A 20,024-nucleotide genomic window follows, 5' to 3' on the forward strand; every position below is an offset into this window, starting at 1 on the left:
CGACCCTTTGCACTCACACAAGATGTACAAGTGTTCATCATCTCCCCACTGAGTGGAAACCTCTTAAACACACGCACGCACTTTTTTCATACTTACAGAAAAAAGGGAGCTGAAATTATCGAGCCCTTTTCATAGCTCAAGTGTTCTAGGTATGACGGGCATGAACACACTCCCCAAAGGCCTGCTCACACGTCTGTGTGTTCGTGTCCAAGCCAACCCACCTCCCCTCTGTGACACCGCTCTCTGCTAACTTCACACGTTTATTCTCCGCAGACATAATAACCAGTCTCAGTGGCTGTCATGGGTTGAATTGTGTCCCCCACAAGAGCCACGTTGAAGTCCACTCCCAGTACTTCAGAACGTGAGCTTATTCGGAAATAGGGTCATTGCTGATCTTATCCCTTAAGATGAGGTCCTATTGGAGTAAGGTGGGCTCCTAATCCCATATGACTGACTCCTTATGAAAAGACACCCTCAGAAACGAATTCAGTGGCCCAGCAAGGGAACACATCCGTGTGTGTGTGTGTGTGCATCCCGGGCCACAGAAGTACGCCTGGTGTGCGTAATGAGTGATTGCACAGGGCGGGGCAAAAGTAGGTCACAGTTGTTCGTATGGAAAATAATACGATTAATAAATAATACAAGAAAAAACTGTTTTGCACTCACAGCTGTAACCCTACTTTTGCCTACCCCCTTCGGGTGTGTTACAGGGGTTGAGTCTGTGTGCGCCTACATATTATGCCTGTCAAGTCAAGAACTGTTGGTGCCCCTCTGCCACCACTCGCTCCCACGCACACTGGCCTTCAGTCCTGACACTGCGAGCGTGCTCTCGGCTTCGACTGTTAATAAGAACTGTGTACTCCCCGCCTCCCCTTGCCAGTGGGCACACGGCAGCTGACAAGAGGTGCTTACTTCTATTAGGACACTAATTGAAGTGGCCCATAAAAGGCATCTAGGCCTGATGCTGGTGGAGGATCTAGGGCCCAGGGGACTGGAAACAGGGGAGGGAAATCATTAAACAAGGAGCCAGGTGAAGTGACACGTTGCTCTGTAACTAACCTGCTGAAGTCCCAAGACTTGAAACACATACTCAAGTGTGCACATGCATGCAAACACATCTCTGCCACCCAGCATTCACGCTGCCTGGGGTTTTCTCTGAAGGGTTTCCCATTCCTCATCTGCTCTAAAGTCCACTCAGAGGCAGCTATCCACTGTGCAGGACAAAACACACAGCCTCTCGGAGCGACGTGCCTGGATCACACAGAAAGGTACGGCCGAGATGGAGTTGTGGCTCTGAAAGCTGTTACCGGTTAGCTAATCCACGTAGGGCTAGCAGTGTCCTTTTGCAGAAGGCAGGAAGGGCATCTTAAAGCCAGACAGATGCTGGTGTAGAGGAGGAAGAAACAGAAAATTGGAGAGGTGGATAATAATGGAAAGTAGTTACTGTGCACTTATCATGTGCCAAGCATTTTAAGTGGGTCATCCTCATTCATCCTGACAACCCTGGAATGGCTAGGTACTACCCACATCAGCCCTGTTTGACGGTAGTAGAAACCAAGGCCAAGAGTGGGTGAGTAACTGGCCTTGGTCACATAGCTAGAAAATGGTAGAGGCAGGGTGTAAAATGTAGGCAGTCTGAGTGTGAGCTGGGTGCTTATTCAGGACGGTCACTGCAAGTGCAAAAGCAGGCTTGTAGCAGGCGGAGAGGGATGGAAAAGGAGTGTGGAGTCGCCAATGGCGCTGACTCTGTAGACAACTAAGGCCCACATTACAGAACTGAGGTTCCACGTCTGTCCTCCTTTCTCCGTGCCCCTTCAGCTCCCACAGTTAGCTGCCTGGGGCCAGGGGTCATGGTGGAGTGGGCAGCTACGCCTCCTCAAAGTCCTCACCTAAGTTCTGGCGTGGGAGGGGCCCTGGGTATACAGATCCTGGAGGCCTGGGCATTAGATGACAGGAATTATCCGGGCTCCACCCAGAGATGTCTGCATCATTTCTGGCTATAATAAGGATGTAGGTGGACAGGTGATGAGTAGGAGGGCTAGAGGTACTGAAGTTTACTTGCTTACTCTGTACGGAGTGTTACTTCAACAGACTGATTTTAAATCCCAAACAAACCCACCAACTGCCCTATGTACAAAAACGAAAGCTGAGAAGGGCAAGGCAACTCCTCCGAGTTTACGTGGCTAGTAAGGAAAGCAACTGGATGACAAAACTGTTGGTTGGCTCACCCCAAATCCATACTGCCCCGTATCTCCGTGCACTGCCTCAACTAGGGCAACTAAAATAATGTGGGTCCTCTCACCTTCCCAGACCCTTGCTGCTAGGGTTAGACATGCGACAAATTTCTGCCCAAAGGTTATTTGACTGAGAAAGTCCTGTCTGTTCCCAGGCCATCTTGCCCAAAGATGAAATTCAAACAATTTCATTATTCTGTTGCTTGTGGAGGTAAAGGGACTTACTAAGGCCACAGAGCTGCTAACTGCTGCTGACATAAGAATTAACAAACGTAGGCATATCTAACACCCAGGTGATGCTCTGAAGCACTGTGCCTGAGGTCATGTTCATATGGAGGGAAGGGCACTCCCTTCCTTTCCAGAATGACCAAAGAAAGCCAACGCTATCTAAACAGATGATCAACTCTGGATTCCGTGGGCTGCCCTATGTGGGAGTGAATGCCTGGGGGAAGGAGTTACAAATGTCACTGGTGCCTGGGCCATCATTATTAGGAGTCATCAACACTCCTAACAGGGTATATGTATGTTAAACTTCAACTGCATTTCTACTGCTTGCATCTCCCTGCTGCCATCCAGGCAGGAAAGCTGGGCCCACTATTTCTGAGTGGGCCCAGCAAGATGCTCTGGCTCTGTCCCAGGCTGGGCAGCCAGTTGGTGGCAAGATCTGGATGCAGGAGGCAGAATGCAGACCTAAGCCAGGAGCTATAACCCAGCTGTCCGACACTGACTTCCATTTGGCTGTTTGCTCCTGTGCATTTAAGCTCCAGCAGAGCAGGGAGTTGACAAGAGACGGGTGGTTGGCAAGGCAGAATATGGCCATTCCTTGGGCCCTGGTTTTGATACTAACTTACCATGATCAAAACCTAGGGGGACCATATAACCTATAATCTGTATCCGGACACCTGAGAGTGAAAGAGGCACTATTAATTATGCCGGGGTGATAATTCTCAAGTAAACTGGAACACGTGGTCACCTTATCAAAACCTAAGAAGAAAAACCCTATCCTGGGTTCTAACCCCCTACCTTGATCACACAGAGACTCTGATTTGCATGTAATGACTCGAGAAAACCTAAGTCCAACTGTAACAGATGATTATAAAAACTAGCACTGGAACAGTTCTAATGGAAACAGAGATAGAAGGCAGATCTATTGAAAAGTTCTGCCCATGCTTCTATTTTGAGTTTTCACAATGTAATACCACAATTCTTTATTTGTGTGAAGTATTTCACTTTACAAAGCACATCCCAGGGCACGGTCTTCCTTACTGGCCTGAGAAGCAGGTAATAGGCTCGGTACCTTGACAAAGGCCACACAGCAAGGAGCAGCATCCAGGATCCGGGCTAACGTGTGTTCGCTCCCTTCCCACACTGCAGCCCTCACGGCATCTACTCCAAACGAGCGACCAGGGTGTGCTCTGAACTTAGACTACCTGGGGGAAAGGGGGCAATGCAAAATGAGGCCAACGGGATGTAGTGGGCCAAACAGGTATGTGCCTGAATCAAAATTGCCTATGAGGCCAGTCATAGCACACATACATATTCAAAACGGAAGTGCAGATGTGTCCATTGATTTTCAAAACTATCCATGACTGGGTAGAAACTACCTACCTAAAAATTTTCCAATACTATAAGTTTTCTATGTAAATTAATTGGCAAAACTTCAACATTTAAAAAAGCGGTTCTTAACGAAGAGGCAGCACATACCCTTGGGGGGCAGGTAGGTTATGATGTGGGGGGTGAATACCCCTCCTTTATCCCTACCCACTCCATAAATCAATAAATGGTCTCCTGGCGACACAGAAGACCAAAGGCAGAAGAGACAATAGTTGGTGACTTTCAATGCACGCACATACGAGCCTGTAATTCCGAGACCAGCAGGCTCCGAGGAGTAGCATGTGCCTGACCGGTGACTATGCACTGCCTGCCGCCCCCGCAGGCCACAGCCGGCGGAACGCCTGGGAGGCCTGCAGATCTGCAAATCTCATTCCTGGGCATCGAGGCCTTGGTGTGCTCACCCCAGACAGGATGCTCCTGGTCAGAACAGAACGCTCGGACCAAGGCTACACAGCACACACACAGCACCTACATGGGACGGATTCAGAAATTACACGGCTCATTTAGTCCTCTCTCTCCCCAGCCTCTTAAACTCATTTCTCCCTTCAGGTATTCTGATAATTAGGCAAAAACAGGGTTAGAGAAGCAAAAATAACGTACTACGTACAACATAAATAAAAAAACTGTCAGAAGATCTAAAGGACCAACGTGATTCAAACTTTTCCTGGTCTCCTGGTTTGACGGGACTGTTTCCCGGGGGGGGGTTCCCCAAGCTGCCAAGGACGAGGGCCGCTTCTGAGGCCACTCTTCAGGAGGGCCTGGTGTGAGTAATGCAGAATTTTCAGGAAGAAAGATTTCCCTCTTGACTCTATGAAGAGTCTAGGTTTTATCCTAGTCACAAACATCCCCTGGGCTTGAGCGATCCGCGTCGGGGTCGCTTTAGGTGGGCACGTGCGTGCGGTCGAGGCTGGCTCAGTGTGCGCAGTGCCGGGGAGTCCGAGGCGCCCGCGTAAGCCACTCCTCGCTCTGCCGCCAGCTGACCGACAGGCGTTGCGTCACGGAGACCCACTGGCAAGCAGCGCACGGACGGCCGTTCATGCTCAGCACTGAAGAATGGGCGGCGATAAACAGGAGGCGCGCGTCACGGATGCCTTTAACGTTTGCAAAATGAAGTGAATTGATGACCACTTAGGGGGCGCTGAGGATGTGGGGGAGTGGGCTCCACCGAGTTTGTGGCACCAAGGAAGGAGGAGTTAGAACTTGGGGGAGACATGAGGTCAGGAAAAAATATCAGGGTTTTGTTATTTTCCTAATTTTAGGAAAGGAAACATCATCCAGAGAGAAAAAAAGGAGACTTAGATAGAGATGGAAAAGGCTGGGAAATTAAGGAAGAGGTGTTTTTAACATGACGGAACTTTCTCTTGGTGGGACCTGCAGGCAGAGTAATGAAATGATAAAATCCTAATTATTGTGGTAAAGTTCTGTTTTTGGGTTTTTTTGGGGGGGGTTCACTAGTATGTCAGAGGCTGAGCCAAAAGAATGTCTTTCCTTCACGAGGACACCACAACTCACTGCTTACAATGGGTACGCAGGGCAACTGTGCTCCCCACCCACCCACTTAAGGAAAGCCATGTGTCTCTCTCTCTCCAAGGTGATGTGGGACTAAAAGGCTTAGATAAACAGAGAAATGGGCCAGAGCTTAGCCATGATTTTCCAAACCTGGCTTTCTGTTGGGAGGCAGCGAACGGCATCATCCAAGCAGTGTCTGAGTTGTGACTGCCGTGGGAGGCTCGGACAACGGACGGCGCCTCCTGGAAGGACTCAGCAACTCGCCGACGCCCGCGCCACAGCTTTGGGTGAGAGAACTTCACGAGGGGAGGGCTGCGATCCTCACCAAGACAGGGTCAGGAGGAAATCCCTTTCCCAGAAACTTCAAAGCACGGGCGTTATATGAAGAGATCAGTAAGACCACAAGAGAAATAAGACACCGACCAGAAAACAACAATGACTCTTTATAAACTTGTTTGGGGTCTAAATATCTCGTTTATGTTCGTATTCATCATACAAAGAATCCGGAGATGCCCCTCCGTGTGACCCGCGGAGACTATCTCCAGAGCTTCCAGTCCCCTTGAACGGCTGCCTCCAGGCTGCTCAGTGTAGAAGTCCCAGCAGGGCGGCAACGGCGGCTCCTGGAGACTCCCCACACGTCCAGGACCTATATCAAGTCCAGCTGCAAACAGGAACAGCACATTTAGAAAGGAATCAGGCCAACTTCACACCGCTGATGCTCTGGTGAGAGAGTTCAATGACAACAGTCGTCCTCAGTGGTAGCACGCAAGGCCTTGCACAGTTATCCACCGCTAACTAGTTCAGGAGTCAAATACCAAGCATCTCCTCATACAGCACTAAGGCCTTCTCCACAGAAAGCTGAAAGTTTTTACTGTACAGCTGTCATGTGAGGCTTCAAGGCAGAAAGTTCCCACACATGAAAGGTGGATACAAAGGCTAACCCTTTTGACACAGCTCCCCAGGCAGCCAGATGCAGCGCGATGAGGTCCAGAAACCCCCAAATGCCAGCCAGCCTACTCTGTTTACACTAAGTTACGTGAGAACATTTAAGAATTAGGCTTTTAAAGGCTGTTTTTTTACTTGTCAACCCACACAAACTGCATATTGTATTGCTCACTTTGGTTGAGAGCAATTTCAGTAAATTAGGACGTTTTGCTCCTATAGGAATAGCCTCTGCAGCTCTTTTTAATCCTTCAAAGAGGATAAAACTGAATGAACAATAACTAAAAGCACTGAGCACAGAGATTTCCATTACGAAACTACCTATCTGATTAAACTGACAATGCAACAAATAGTAGTGTAGAGAGCTTCTGGTGTGTTAGAGATGAAAACAAATAAGAAACAAGTCTAGCCCTGGCTGCTGGGGCTCAGTGGACTGAGCGTCGGCCTGCAAACTGCAAGGCTGCCAGTTCGATTCCCGGTCAAGGCACATGCCTGGGTTTCAGGCCAAGTCCCCACCTGGGGTTGTGTGAGGGGCAACCGATCAGTATTTCTCTTGCACATCGATGTTTCTCCCTTTCACTCCCCCTTTCTCTAAAAAATAATAAATAAAATCTAAAAAAAAAGAAACAAGTCTACAAGCAGCCTTTGTGCTGTAGGTACAGCTCAGACAACTTCCGTCATTGGAACAGCTTGTGTATGTTAAAAGTACTTACTAAATCGTCCACATCGCCACCTTCTTCAAGCACGGCTGCTGTGTCTTCTTCATTCTGGTTCTCGGTGGGGGCCAGAAACTGTGAACACAAAGTCGGTCACCACGCTGAAACGACACGTCCCCTCGGCAGACGAGGAAACAAACTGCCGGCGCCGGCACTGGCACAGACGCACCTACGACTCGCCGCAAAGGGCCCCCAACAAACATCACCTTGACAGCTGCTCCTCCACTTGTCTCTGGATGAAAAGGCTAATTCTGAAGCTGAACAGTTCACACTAACTAGTCACAGAGAAAGTCCTTGTCAGAAGGGAGAAAATGACACGGCTCGCCAAGGCAGGGGCCATGTGGAGGGTCCTACGCCAGGCACTGACGATGCCTGGTGTTGCAATCTGCGCTCCTGCAGGAAATAATGCGGGGTCACTGGGGTTAAGAAAAGAACCAAACTCCCTAAACCAGTGTGCCCTGGCCTCTTCGGAAGGGATCATGAGAATAAAGGGTCAGAACTTAAAGATTACAATCAGCTGTTCTTCAACTCCACTGCCAACAAAAGGAGTAAAAGGAAGAACTTGTGAATGATGTGAAACAAAAAAATGGGCGAGCTTGGCAGGAAGTTCAATCCCTTTTCTGGAAACCCTTCCATCTGCATCAGAAACTGTCTGAAAACAGGTGGAGGAGGAGACTTCCAGTGTGCCCTTCTGTTCGGCAGCCCGGAGCTTCCGAGGGCAGACACACAGCAGAGCGGGGCCTGAACAGACGTCTGCAAGCATCTAGGAAGGAAACTCAGACTTTAGAAGGGCAACGAGTGCCCTTGAAAACTATGTGAACACTCCTGTTTTCCCTCCTGTCCCTCCCAGGAACAGCAGTGGGGACTCTTTCTTCAAGGCCTGTGGTAACCGCATCTAAGAGCTGGGTTTTATCAGCCACTTACCTACGCTACCGAAGTGACCTTCTGGCCGCACGAGTACTTAAAAAGGTAGCCCAGCGGCGCCTGCGGGAGTGGTGGGAGGCGGGGCACGCATCTCCCACCAGCTGGCGGGCTGGCGCTGCTCAGGGTCAGTGCGGAGGGAGCCCACTCCCGCCCCCCTGCAGCTGCCTTCACCTCGGAGGCACGTGAGAAACTCCAAGAATTACTTTCCCTATATGTACATTCCTGTTATTTTTATGTTACAATGGATACAATCGAGGGCTCTGAAACCTAAAACTTACAGACTCGAATATGTCTCTGGAAGGAGTCACCCTTTCACTCCTGGGCTGTGCGCGGCAAGCCTTGGGAAGCGAGCGCTGCACGCCCTTCCTTCCATCCCGCAGGACCAGACCTCACACACGTGGCACCCAGGGCGGCCGCACGTGCAGCACTGGGAGCTGCCCTCCTTGGGACGCATGCAGGGCCGCGGCGGTTGGTTTTCCGACACGTCTCTCCTGAACCTTTTAACCCCCAGTCAAAGCCACCTCACCACTCGGTGTCTCCACGTTTGACGGAGGGATTAAAGGATTTATGTTTTTCTAAGGGCATTCCTGGATCTTCCCGTGGCCCTTGGTTGACTGTGAAGTCGACTGTGCTCAGCATTAGAGTCAATGAGACGAGAGACATAAAACGCTAGCAACAGGGGTCCAGTCTGGAACAAAACCGCAATGCCGCTTCTGTATTGCTATTTATGCTGGCTAATTATTACTAAAGATATCTGAGGGTCCAATACAGATACATAAGAAATCTACATATATATTTGCATACGGTTTATGTCTAAAGATGAAACTCTGCTCTATCCCAGATTCCCAAATTGACCTTTATTTATGATTCACCCAATTATTGTCACTATTAAAAATGATTTTTAATTTATTCTTCTCCTGGTAATCATTAACCCCCACATGGTTTTCCCTGTGTCAGGAATATGACAGGCTACGGGAGAAAGCATCCAGTTGGGATGCAGAGAACGAAGAGCAGACCTGTGTCTCGCTGGAGACCGCTGTGAAGCCACCAGTGACGGGCGCCTTCCAGACACAAGCTCTGTGTAGGCTGAGAGGCTCTACAGCCCACTGCAGCTTTTATCACCCCTCAGTAACCGAATGCACGGGAGGTCCTTATTGATGAATCTAGAAAATCCCTCATGGTTTTCGGCACACAGCCCTAAAAGCTCCGATTCCGGTTCCCTCCCTGCCTGCAAAGCCCCTTTGACACTGCAATTCCAGGATAAATTAAGACAGGACTAGCTGCACAGTATGACTGTGGCATATATAATTAAACACAAATGGCATGTCTCTGAGACTAGGCCAAATTCCTGGGTAGAGGAACAGCGGCAAACAAACTTTCATTTCCATCAAGTGCTGAACATCTGCAACTGCTTTTCCTGACAGATCTGCTTAACATTTCTGTGGAAGCAAATTATGGCTAAAAGCTGGGCTGCCATCCATTATCCTTCCCAAAGCCCCAGGCAAGGCTGATCTCTTACACACATCATTCCTCCTTATCAGAGGTTTTAACTGCAAGTGATTTCCAGGCTGCACAGTGACAGGGAAGCAAGAGCTACGGCAGAGAACCCAAAGATTGGCCTGCTTTCTCAACGAAGGCAACAGATTCTCTGAAGGCAGCAGGAAGGGGTAGGAGTCAACGCTCATCTTTTCTTGTGTTCTTCCCCCCTGCAAGATGCTGAAAAGGTAGAAAATAAATAGAAAGGACGCTTGGATGGCACACTCCTGCTCTGTCAGACCACCATTGTTTACTTGGGGCTACCAAGAAAGAACCTTCTTGTCAGAGAGCTTCAGGAAAAGGATAAACTACTACTTTCAAGTGCACTGAAACAGAATCCTGGCCCAAAGCGGAGAAGTGGAATCAATACCTCTGTATAGAAATTTCCAGTCCTACCCCTCCATAAAACTAGAAAGTAACAATCAGCTTCTGCTCAAACCCTTATCAATCCCCAAATTAAAAACACACAGCTTTCACTGGGTTGATTCCAACACCATCAGGTGATTCCAAAAAAATTACCCATAATCCAGATGTATAAAAAAATCAGGAAGAATCAAAGTCCATTTGTGTGTATTTTGTCTGAAACAATATACTTGTGCATTCAAGTTTCATTAAGGCCTCTGGTAGCTTATTTCGTGCTACAAGGGCAATATAGTGTGGCAGGGAAACCCTGCAACCCCGTGTGGGAGAGCAGAGCCATACCCTTTGCTCCTAGTCCTTCAGTATCTCTGGGCAAGCCAGCTAACCTTTCTATAGTGAATTTTCCAAGAAAGAAAGAAAGAAAAGAAAAGAAAAGAAAGAAAGAAAAGAAAAGAAAAGAAAAGAAAAGAAAAGAAAAGAAAAGAAAAGAAAAGAAAAGAAAAAAGAAAAGAAAAGAAAAGACAAACCAAAATACCACTACTTACCCTACCTATCTCACGGGGGTATAGTGAGTCTCAGATGAAATAAAGTACACAAAAATGCTATTACAAGTTTTATGCTCCAATTCCTAGCAATATACCCAACAGATTTCCACCAAGTAATATATACAACAATATCCACAGCAATTTTATTCCTAACTGTCAAAGTCTGGAGACAATCAAATGTCCATCATCGGGAAAACGGATGAACGAACTGTGTTATAACCACAAAAGGGAATACTACAAAGCTATAATGAAGAATGAACAGCTCTTTAACAACATGGGTGGAACATAACAGGCACGATTCCAGTTATAAGGTAAAAAGCAGGCGAAACTAGTCTCAAGGGACAGATGTCAGAGTAGTGGCTACCTCCGGTGACAGGGGAGTTATGACTCAGAAGGCACCAGGGAGCCTCCTGGGATGACAGAAATGTTACATATTTTGATCTGGGTGATGGGCACCCAGATACAGGAATGTGGGAGAATTCATCAGGTTGCATATTTGAGATGTGTGTAATTTACTGTATGTATGTTCCACCTCAGTAAAAATTTGAAAGTTGTATCTTACTAGCATCAAGCTCAAAACAAATGTAAGGTGAGAGTGTGACATTTTCATTATTGCTTTTCTTGAACTAGCATATAGAGCAACTACACCAGAGATTTAAGGCAGCCAAGGAAAGTGGAAAAGAGCAAAGAAATATATTGTAAGGTCCAACAGGGACCAGTACTCGGAGACAATTGTTCTCAAGAAATGACTGTTAAATTCTAATCTTACAATTCCTCACAAGGCTTTGGCGATCTTTTACCTACTCTCACACACAAAATTGGTGCACGCGTGAAAGAGGGAGTATGAGCATCTGTTCTGTTTGTAGATGTGGCCGGCGGCATTCTAAGGTGGAGGCACGGAGTGCTGGCGCCGTGGTGTGGTGGAAAGAGGACGGCGGTCCAGGGGCCTGGGTTCTAGTCAGTTCTGCGAGCCATGCCCCTGCTGTGGGACCCTGAGCAGGCCAGCTTCACCACTGTAGTCAGCATCTGAAAAGGGACCAGATGGCTAAGCTCTGAGTGTCTACATGGTAGGCCAAAGGTAGATTTACAGTTTTGAGCATGCAAAAGATAGAGTTTATTTTGGTGTTTTATTACTTACTGTATTAGTTTTCATATGAATAACTGTAAACCTACTTTTGCCCCATCCTGTATAATTCTAAGGTGGAGAAATTAATAAAAGTCAATAATAATAAAACTAGCTAAATTAGGCAACTAAAGGAAAACAAGTGCTAAAAGTGATCCCTCCTACCCCAGGCGAGCTTGTATCAAATGATTATTTAGACTAGCTCAACCTCTTTGAATACCTAGAGAAACAATACTCCAAAAGCCATGAGGACTAGTCTTTCCTCTGTTCTTTTAAAAAATATATATTTTATTAATTATGTTATTATAGTTGTCCCAATTTTTCCTCCTTTGCCTCCCTCTGCCCAGTAACCCCATTTCCTCCATCAATCCCCTCTTAGTTCAGGTCCCATGATTGATGCATACAAGTTTTTTGGGTTATCCATTTCCTATACTTTTCTTAACATCCCCCTGTCTATTCTGTACCTACCTTTTCTGCTTCTTAATCCCTGTACCTTTCCCCCATTCTAGCCCTTCCCCACTGATAACTCTTCAAATGATCTCCTTATCTATGACTCTGTTCCTGTTCTAGTGGTTTGCTCGACTTGTTTTGTAGATTTAGTTGTTGATAGTTGTAAACTTCTGCCATTTTAATGTTTATAGTTTTGGTCTTTTTCTTAAGTAAATCCCCTTAACATTTCATATGATAATGGTTTGTTGATGAACTCCTTTAGCTTTACTTTGTCTGGGAAGCACTTTATCTGCCCCTCCCTTCTAAATGACAGCTTTGCTGGGTAGGGTAATGTCCCTGCTTTTCATTACTTTGAATACTTCTTGCCAGTCCCTTTTAGCCTGCAAAGTTTCTTTTGAGATGGAAGAAACTTTTTCTCTTGCTGCTTTTTTCCTCCTTTTTCTCTTGCTGCTTTTAAGATTCTCTCTTTATCATTAACCTCTGGCATTTTAATTATGATTTGTCTTGGTGAGTTCCTCTTTGGGTCCAACTTGTTTGGGGCTCTCTGTGCTTCCTGGACTTGTATGTTTATTTTCAACACCAGATTGGAGAAGTTTTCTTTCATTATTTTTTCAAATAAGTTTCCAATTTCTTGTTCTTCCTCTTCTCCTTCTGGCACCCCTATGATTTGGATGTTGGTATGTTTGGAGATGTCCCAAAGACACCCTATACTATCCTTATTTTTCTGAATTCTTTTCTTCTTGCTGTTCTGGTTGAATGCTTTTCCACCCCTATGTTCCAAATCATTGATCTGAATTTTGGCTTCATCTCCTCTACTGTTGGTTCCCTGTAGATTTTTCTTTATTTCACTTAATGTAACTTCCATTTGTGCATGGATCTTTTTTATGTTGTTGCCTTATTCAATGAGTTATTTGAGCATCCTGATCACCAGTGTTTTGAACTCTGAATCTGATAGGTCAGTATCTCCATTTTGTTTAGTTCTTTTTCTGGAGTTTTGTTTTATTCTTTCATTTGGGTTATATTTCTTTGTTTCCTCAATTTGGCAGCCTCCCTGTGTTTGTTTCTGTGTATTAGGTAGAGCTACTTTGATTCCCTGTCTTAGTAGCATGGCCCGTTGTCGAAAAGGCACCTGTAAGTTAGGTAATCTCCAGGCGAGGCAACCCATGCCACTGCTCTGTGGCTCTGAGAGAGGACAATGCTGCTGCCTGGCCTCCGGAGGTCTGTCTGGGAGGACGCTGTCTCCTGGCACCCACCGTGTTTCCAGTCACTTCCCTTTCTCCCCGTATGTCACTGTTGCGCTTCCAGCTGTTGCCCTGGTGCTGAATCCTAAGGGGGGTGGGTCTGTGTAAGTCCTAAGCCTGTGCGGGCCCTTTAAGAGGAGTCTCCTGAAAATCCGGCAGTTTCTTCTGCCATCCCAACCCCATTGATTTTACAGCCAGAAGTTATGGGGATTTACCTTCCTGGCGCTGGACCCTGGACTGTGTGGTCTGGCCCTTGCTCCCGAGGTATCCCTCTCGGTGTTTATCCAGCACTGGTGAATGCGGGACTGCCCACTCACTGCCTCTCCGCGCCATATCTCCACACCTCTCCCCATCTCCGTGTCTCTGCCCCTCCTACCAGTCTGGATGAATGTGGCTTCTTTAAATCCTTGGTTGTTGGGGACTTCCATACAGCTCGATTTTCTGACAGTTCTGGGTGATACTTGTCTTGTGGTATAGTTGTGATTTTTTTCTGTATTTGTGTGAGGAGGTGAAGTGTCTTTACCTCTGCCTCCATCTTGACTGGAAGTCCTCCCCTCTCTGTTCTTAATATGGAGTGAAAAGGATGGAGGACTGGGGGGTGGGGGTTGTCCTACAATTGGACTCCTGGCCAGTGACTTACTATGAGATCTCAGACAGATCATTTTGCTCTCAAGGCTCTAAGTTCCTTCATGTATAAAATAAGGAGTTGGCACGAGACCAGTATGTTTCAGGGTCTGTCCCCTGGGCATGGGTGCTCTCAGTCTGCCACTCCCACTGTCTATCAGATAAGGAGTCCACCACCTTCACCTGTTTCACATATCAGGCTTCCTTGTAAGCTTTTAGTTTTAAAAATAAAAACTGAGCTGGGAGATCATTAGGATACTTTCCAGCTGAATAAAATTCTATATAATGTAAGCCAACGTCCTCTGCCTTAGTTAAGAATCTGGCTTATTTAGATTCTTCTAATCCCAGGCTTTTGACAGTGTCATTATCAATGTTTTGGGCCAGATAATTCATTGTTGTGGGGCCGTCCTGTGCAATGTAGGACATTTCAAACCATCCCTGGCCTTGACCCCACTAAAAGCAGTAAGACGCCCCTTGTGGTAACCACCAAAACTGTGTCTCGACTGCTAAATGTCTCCTACATAGCAAAATCTCCTAGATGAGAACTACTGTTCTAACCCTAACACAGGTTAGCAAGAAGAAACCTAAACAAAGATAAAAAATAAACTTCAAGTGGAGAATCAGCCTATCCCGACCTTTTACAAGTCACTGACTCTTACTGAGTGTGGCTTGGGGCAAAGTATGTCCCAGGTGCTCCTAGAATATGCCAGCATGAGTAGCTTCACCTTCTACCCACCACCAGGCCTGGAGAATCAACTGGTGGATGAAGGGCACACAGGAGCTGTACAAAGACTTTACCAAACATCAGTGTCAATGGCATGTCTAAGAATAGCAACCAGAAACAGAAAAAGTTAAAGAACAGACAAGCTATAATGACAATAAAAATGAATGTAAAAGTGGTAATATTTATGGTGAGGTTTCAAAATGCAATGAGAGGTAATGATACACTTAAAACGGAATGTCTATATCTAAACTTATGTCATGGAAGAACTTTCTATTTCTGCAACACAGCTGACTTAGCTATATTTCTCAGAGAATCAAAAAAACCCACACCTCTGTAGGATACACTGGGGGAAATGGCTCTCCTTAAGATGTGCAAGGGTAAAGGTACAATTTAACTTTCATTTAAAATGGACATCCCTGGACAATTATTTCCCTTCAAATCACCAACATTTCACAGCAAGAATCTGACAGCTGGCGACTTTAAACCACTTGTAAATACCTTGGAAGAGTTTAAATGCACTGTGAAGATTGTTCTTCAATCTCTCTAATTATAGTGAAGTTTCCTTAATTGATTATTTGAGAAGTGACCAAATTTAACACTTGCTTTAAAGGCAATGTAAATGAATGTAAATAAATATTTTAGCACACAGTTCAAAGTGATTACACTTCCCTAACGTGGCTAAGAGAATGAGCTGATGCCTGTCTCTCCCGTTACAGCCACAGGGAAAAAACTGCCAAGATCCAGAATCTCTCTCTGTCACCCTCCTCATTATCATCTGTAAATGCACTCTTCCTTCTACGCCTCTCTCCAGAAATCAACAGGCGCCATTTGAACCTCTTTCTGATACAAAGGATTAAATGTTCACTCTGAGGAGCACAGTGAAGGAAGGGTTCATGCGCTAGTGCAGCACACGACACAGACGCATAAGCGTGGAAGGCAGACAAGTCGGCACGTGCAGACGAGTCAGAACACCGTGCTGCACTCTGCTGTGTTTCTACGTTTTCTCCCTCTTCAAGGGTGAAGTTTTCAGAACTGTCTTAAATTACAACCAATGAAATCAGTTCTGCTGATATCAGAATCATGTAAGGACACCACCCCATATACAGTAACTGAAATTCCTCAGACATCAAAATTCCTGATGGGCAGGCTCTGCATCCTTAAATTCCAAAGAAGGTTCCTCGTGTGCAACACAGAAGGAGCCTCAGACAACTTGCAAAAAGCCTATTATCCCCTTTTAGGTTTCTTTCCTCTGTACCACACTGGAGTCACTGAGCTGTGACCCCTTTAGTTAAAGGTACCTCTGAAAGGAAAACTACTTTTTAGATTAGTGTTCCCCTCTTCCTCCAAAAACTGTAATGTGTACTCAACGCTCACCTAGATAATAGATATTACTTAAATGCAATAATAACTAAAATTAAAGTATTTGTGCTGACTAATTTTACCTGTTTAGCAAAAACTGATTGATAAGCCTTCACCCTCTGTGCTGGTCAATTTAAGTGTCAGCTTAGCCAGCCCACGGTGGCCAGTCATTGCACCCAGCACTGATCTAGGTGTTGCTGTGAGAGGTGAGGAACATTGACAGTCAGCTGAGTTTAAGGAAAGCTTTTGCTCAATTATGTTGGTAGGCCCCATCCAAATAGTTCAAGGAATTCTGCCTTAAGACTGGCACAGAAATCCTGCCTGAGTTTCCAGCTTGCTGACCTGGGACAAATTTCAGATAGGCCAGCGTCCATCATCATGTGAGCCAATCCCTTAAAATAAATCAATCCCCCCGACGCCCCCCCCCCCCCATGTTCTATTGGTTCTGTCCCTCTGCAGAGCCCGGAATGACATAACACAGTTCACGGGGAAGTACTGTCACGCCACTGTACACAATAACAGAAACAAAGCGCAGCAGTTGAGCGACACACTCCCAGGTACTGGCACGCTCACGGAGCTGAGGATGGCAGAGAGGGTGCGGACACTGCGGCACCCCTTCGGAGACAATGACCAGCACCTGACAGAGCTTGCTTCTGAAATTCCAGGATATTGCTTCCTGAGAACAAAATGCTTTTGCCAGGCAAAGCGCTTAATAAAAATTCCTGCATATTCTGCACTTTCCCAAACGATATTCCAGTTTCTGCCAAATGACTAAACACTCAAGGCGGTTTTAATCTGGCCTGAATTTAGCCACAAGATGACCACGGCCAGCCTCGTTCCTGCCATTCACTTAACAGAGTCACGTCTGGCACTGCGGACCAAGCTCCCCCTCAGCATGTGCGTGGGAATTTTGAGTCTCACCGCCTCCCTCTGCTGCCCTGATCATCTGAGTCCCTAGAGGACGGGGTGCTGTCTCTTCACCCAGCACAGCGCCTCGCAGACAGCAGAGGCTCGCACCAAACTGCCAGCTGCCAGCTGTTGGGCGGGCAGGATTGTCACTGACCCTGAACGTTATAAACCATACACTTTTGAGCTACTCAATTTAATTTCATTAAAATTTCACCCCAAACCTGAGGTATGATGAGGGATTACTGAGCTACATTGCCACATGTACTTGACTTACAGCTGAATCAGATTCAACACTTGTACACCAGTCAGGGAGACCTTGGCCTAACTATCTGTGTCAATAAAAAGCCCACAGGGCCTCATACATGGAGTCTTCTACTTACTGAAAACACCTACGTGTGCCTCATGCTAGAACACCAGTGTTTTGCTACCTTGATGCACCTTACGATTTGAATTACAAATTCAAAACCATGCCTACGACCCATCTCAGACAAAAAGTATCTTGGGGGAGGGGTCTGGTTGTCAATATATTTTTTTGTAAGAAAGAGCTCCCTCGGTGAACAATGTGTGGCCGGGGGGGAATCACTGGTCTGGACAGATCTCATAGCCTTCGCCAGGGTCTAGGCTAAGTCTGGTATGATGTCGTATGGACTTCAGTGGCTCTGGAGCTACTGAGGCTGTGCTACAGGTGAATTCTAGAAACATGACCATAGTCTATGGAAAACTAAGTGAGATTACAGTTTCATCCACAAGGGTGATGCAGCTGAAGCAATTTACCTTGGCTGGCTAAAAATGGGCACACTAAATTTAGTTAGCCTTAAAATTTAACTTCTTCAGGTAAGAATGGGTATCAAGAAAATACTCATTGCAATAAGTTATCTAAAGATAGGGAGTTATCAGTACCTTTTTGGCTTCCTCTGCTGTGACAGAGCTTCCAGAAGCTTCATCTTTGGTGATCAGAGTAATTCCATCTAAAAAGTAATTCACCAAATAAAACCCAAGTACAGAATCCCTCCCAATCCCACTTTTCTCCCCACCTATCTCCTCCCATTTAGTACTGGGGATTTCTTAAACTGTGATGGTGCTCTTCTCTATAAGGGATGTAAAACGATAAATGCCCCTAACTCACATTGTTCCTTTCATCTTACAGTGCCTTTCCTCCCATTTCTGCTTGCGTAAGTAAAGGCCACATCTCAAATGCCCCATGCTCCATGCAGGCTTCCTTGCTTAAATCCAGAGAGAAATAACCTCTCCTTCAGAGTTCTCAGATCGCTTTGCTTATGACTTTGAAATGGCTCTCGTCACATCTTCTCCTGTGTAACTATTCATACAAATGTTATCTGTCCTAATGGGATTGTACACTTTTCTCTAGGGCAGGTTTTATTCACCGTTACATTCCCCTCAACGTAGTACACAGCAGAAGCGCAGTAAATAAATGATAACGGAATGACTATATACTATGGTCCAAACTTATTAGGTACCTAACATGGGAGTATGAAGCCACTCTGACTTCCAGTAGTGTTACTGGCTACTGATGGAATGGCAAGAAGGCCAAGGTCAGGAGGAAACATGCTATTATACTGGCCATGTCCATCATTTAGTGCAGTACATCAATTTTAGCTCACTGAGAGCAAATCAAGGATAGAAAATCTACACTTTAGTTTTCTCTTCCTCCTAAGATTTTCTCCTGCCTCAAGTGGCCAGTACGTGAAATACCTTAAAAAAGCACATGTATTTAACACCCATTTGTACCCAGAAATGGCACAAGTCACGTGTATTCTCTTAACAGGATATACGCTTTCAGAAAATACGTAGCTTGTGTATGTCCTATAAGATTTTTTCAGCAAACGGCATGCTGGAGGCATTCAATAAATTCCAAAACCAATCTCTTCCATCTGCTGGACCAGCAGCAGAGACACAGGGCGATCTGAGGAAGCCCCATTCACCACCTATTCTAATTGCTTTTGCTCCCCAGTGCATAAGTTAAAGGGCTGAAACATTAACTGCCCGGGAAACGGCTGCCTGCGCAATGATGAAAAGCTGCCGCTAGAAGCTGGGTGGTTGGGGATGTAACTCCTTTATACAGAAGCACACCTAAAGCCAGGCTGAAGGTAATTCTGGGGCCCCATTTCCAGTGAAAAGTTTCAAACTTTTTAACACCACTGTTTTTGAAATAGGTATTTGTATTTTTAATAGGTAATAGCTTATACTTAGGTTCTGAAAAAATCAAGTCAGCTAAAAAAGTGGGCAAAGGGCATGAAGAAAATCAAACATCGAGCTTTAGAAAAGTGTACGTTGCCTTCTTTCCAGGTTTAATTTGCTTTGTCCTGTGAATAAATGAGGAACTGAGTGGCCAACTTTGGTGCATGTGACTCTGGTGTGCCGATAGGAAAAGCCCACGGACACGGCAATGAAAGGCAGCAGGAGAGGTCAATGGGAGGGAGTGCCGTGGGTCCAGGAGGACCCAGAGTATCGAAGGGTTGCAGAGAGGGGAAAATTTGGCCCGCAAGGCTCCATTCGCCTAACAGAGGGACGGGATCTCGGGAATGGGGCGGGCTACACAGAGTTTCAGATGGGACTTACATGTTTACTTACTAATCAATCTGTATTTATGCTTCTTAAATCATATTTTTAGTTCATTGAATCCTGAGCATTTCCCAAATCCACATCAAAAGTCATCACACAATACAATTTATATATTTAGAATTTATATTTACACTTACCCTGAATGATGATCTCCCAGAAATGATTTAATTGTTTTTCCACTTTCTCTCGAAGAGCTTTCAGGAAGTTGTTAAAGCACTGATATTCTGAAAACTGTGGTGGAAAGTCAGAGCAAGCATAAAAATACAGTCATCCTCAGACCAAAGTACTACATATACTGAATCCATCTTTTAAAACCTGTATATGTATAATAATTATATATATTTATAGTATATATTATATACAATTATATATTTTATATATAATAATTAAACATATATACTTCTTCAGTAAATGGAAAACTGTTTTTTCAAGTTTCAGTTTTGTTTGGGGGGACCTGAACTCTTTCCATCTGCGGAAGGTACAGAACTTCCCAGAGCCACACAGTTTTTTGGTGGCCTGGTACTTTTTTAACTTTTGATACAGACATATTCAAACGAAAAGGGAGAACAATTCACTGAACACTCATATAGCCATCACCCATCTTCAACAATGATCAGCTCAGCCAATCTTG

The 20,024-nt window shown here is 45.7% G+C and overlaps 1 protein-coding gene across 1 annotated transcript in view; it reads right to left on the reverse strand.

Annotated features, from left to right (window-relative positions):
- Window positions 1–5,783: 5,783 nt before the first annotated feature.
- XRCC5 (X-ray repair cross complementing 5) overlaps window positions 5,784–20,024 on the reverse strand; it is a 95,283-nt gene continuing 81,042 nt past the window's right edge. Inside the window, exons 18-21 of the mRNA XM_045853674.1 lie at window positions 19,531–19,624; window positions 17,711–17,778; window positions 7,013–7,090; window positions 5,784–6,018 (exon numbers count right to left, since the gene is read on the reverse strand). Coding sequence (XP_045709630.1) covers window positions 6,004–6,018; window positions 7,013–7,090; window positions 17,711–17,778; window positions 19,531–19,624 — 255 coding nt within the window. The 3' untranslated portion in view covers window positions 5,784–6,003. The remainder of the gene's footprint in view (window positions 6,019–7,012; window positions 7,091–17,710; window positions 17,779–19,530; window positions 19,625–20,024) is intronic.

This window comes from Phyllostomus hastatus, unplaced genomic scaffold, assembly GCF_019186645.2.
Source record: "Phyllostomus hastatus isolate PE091 unplaced genomic scaffold, TTU_PhHast_1.1 phas_contig_137, whole genome shotgun sequence".
NCBI classification, from domain to species: Eukaryota; Metazoa; Chordata; class Mammalia; order Chiroptera; family Phyllostomidae; genus Phyllostomus; species Phyllostomus hastatus.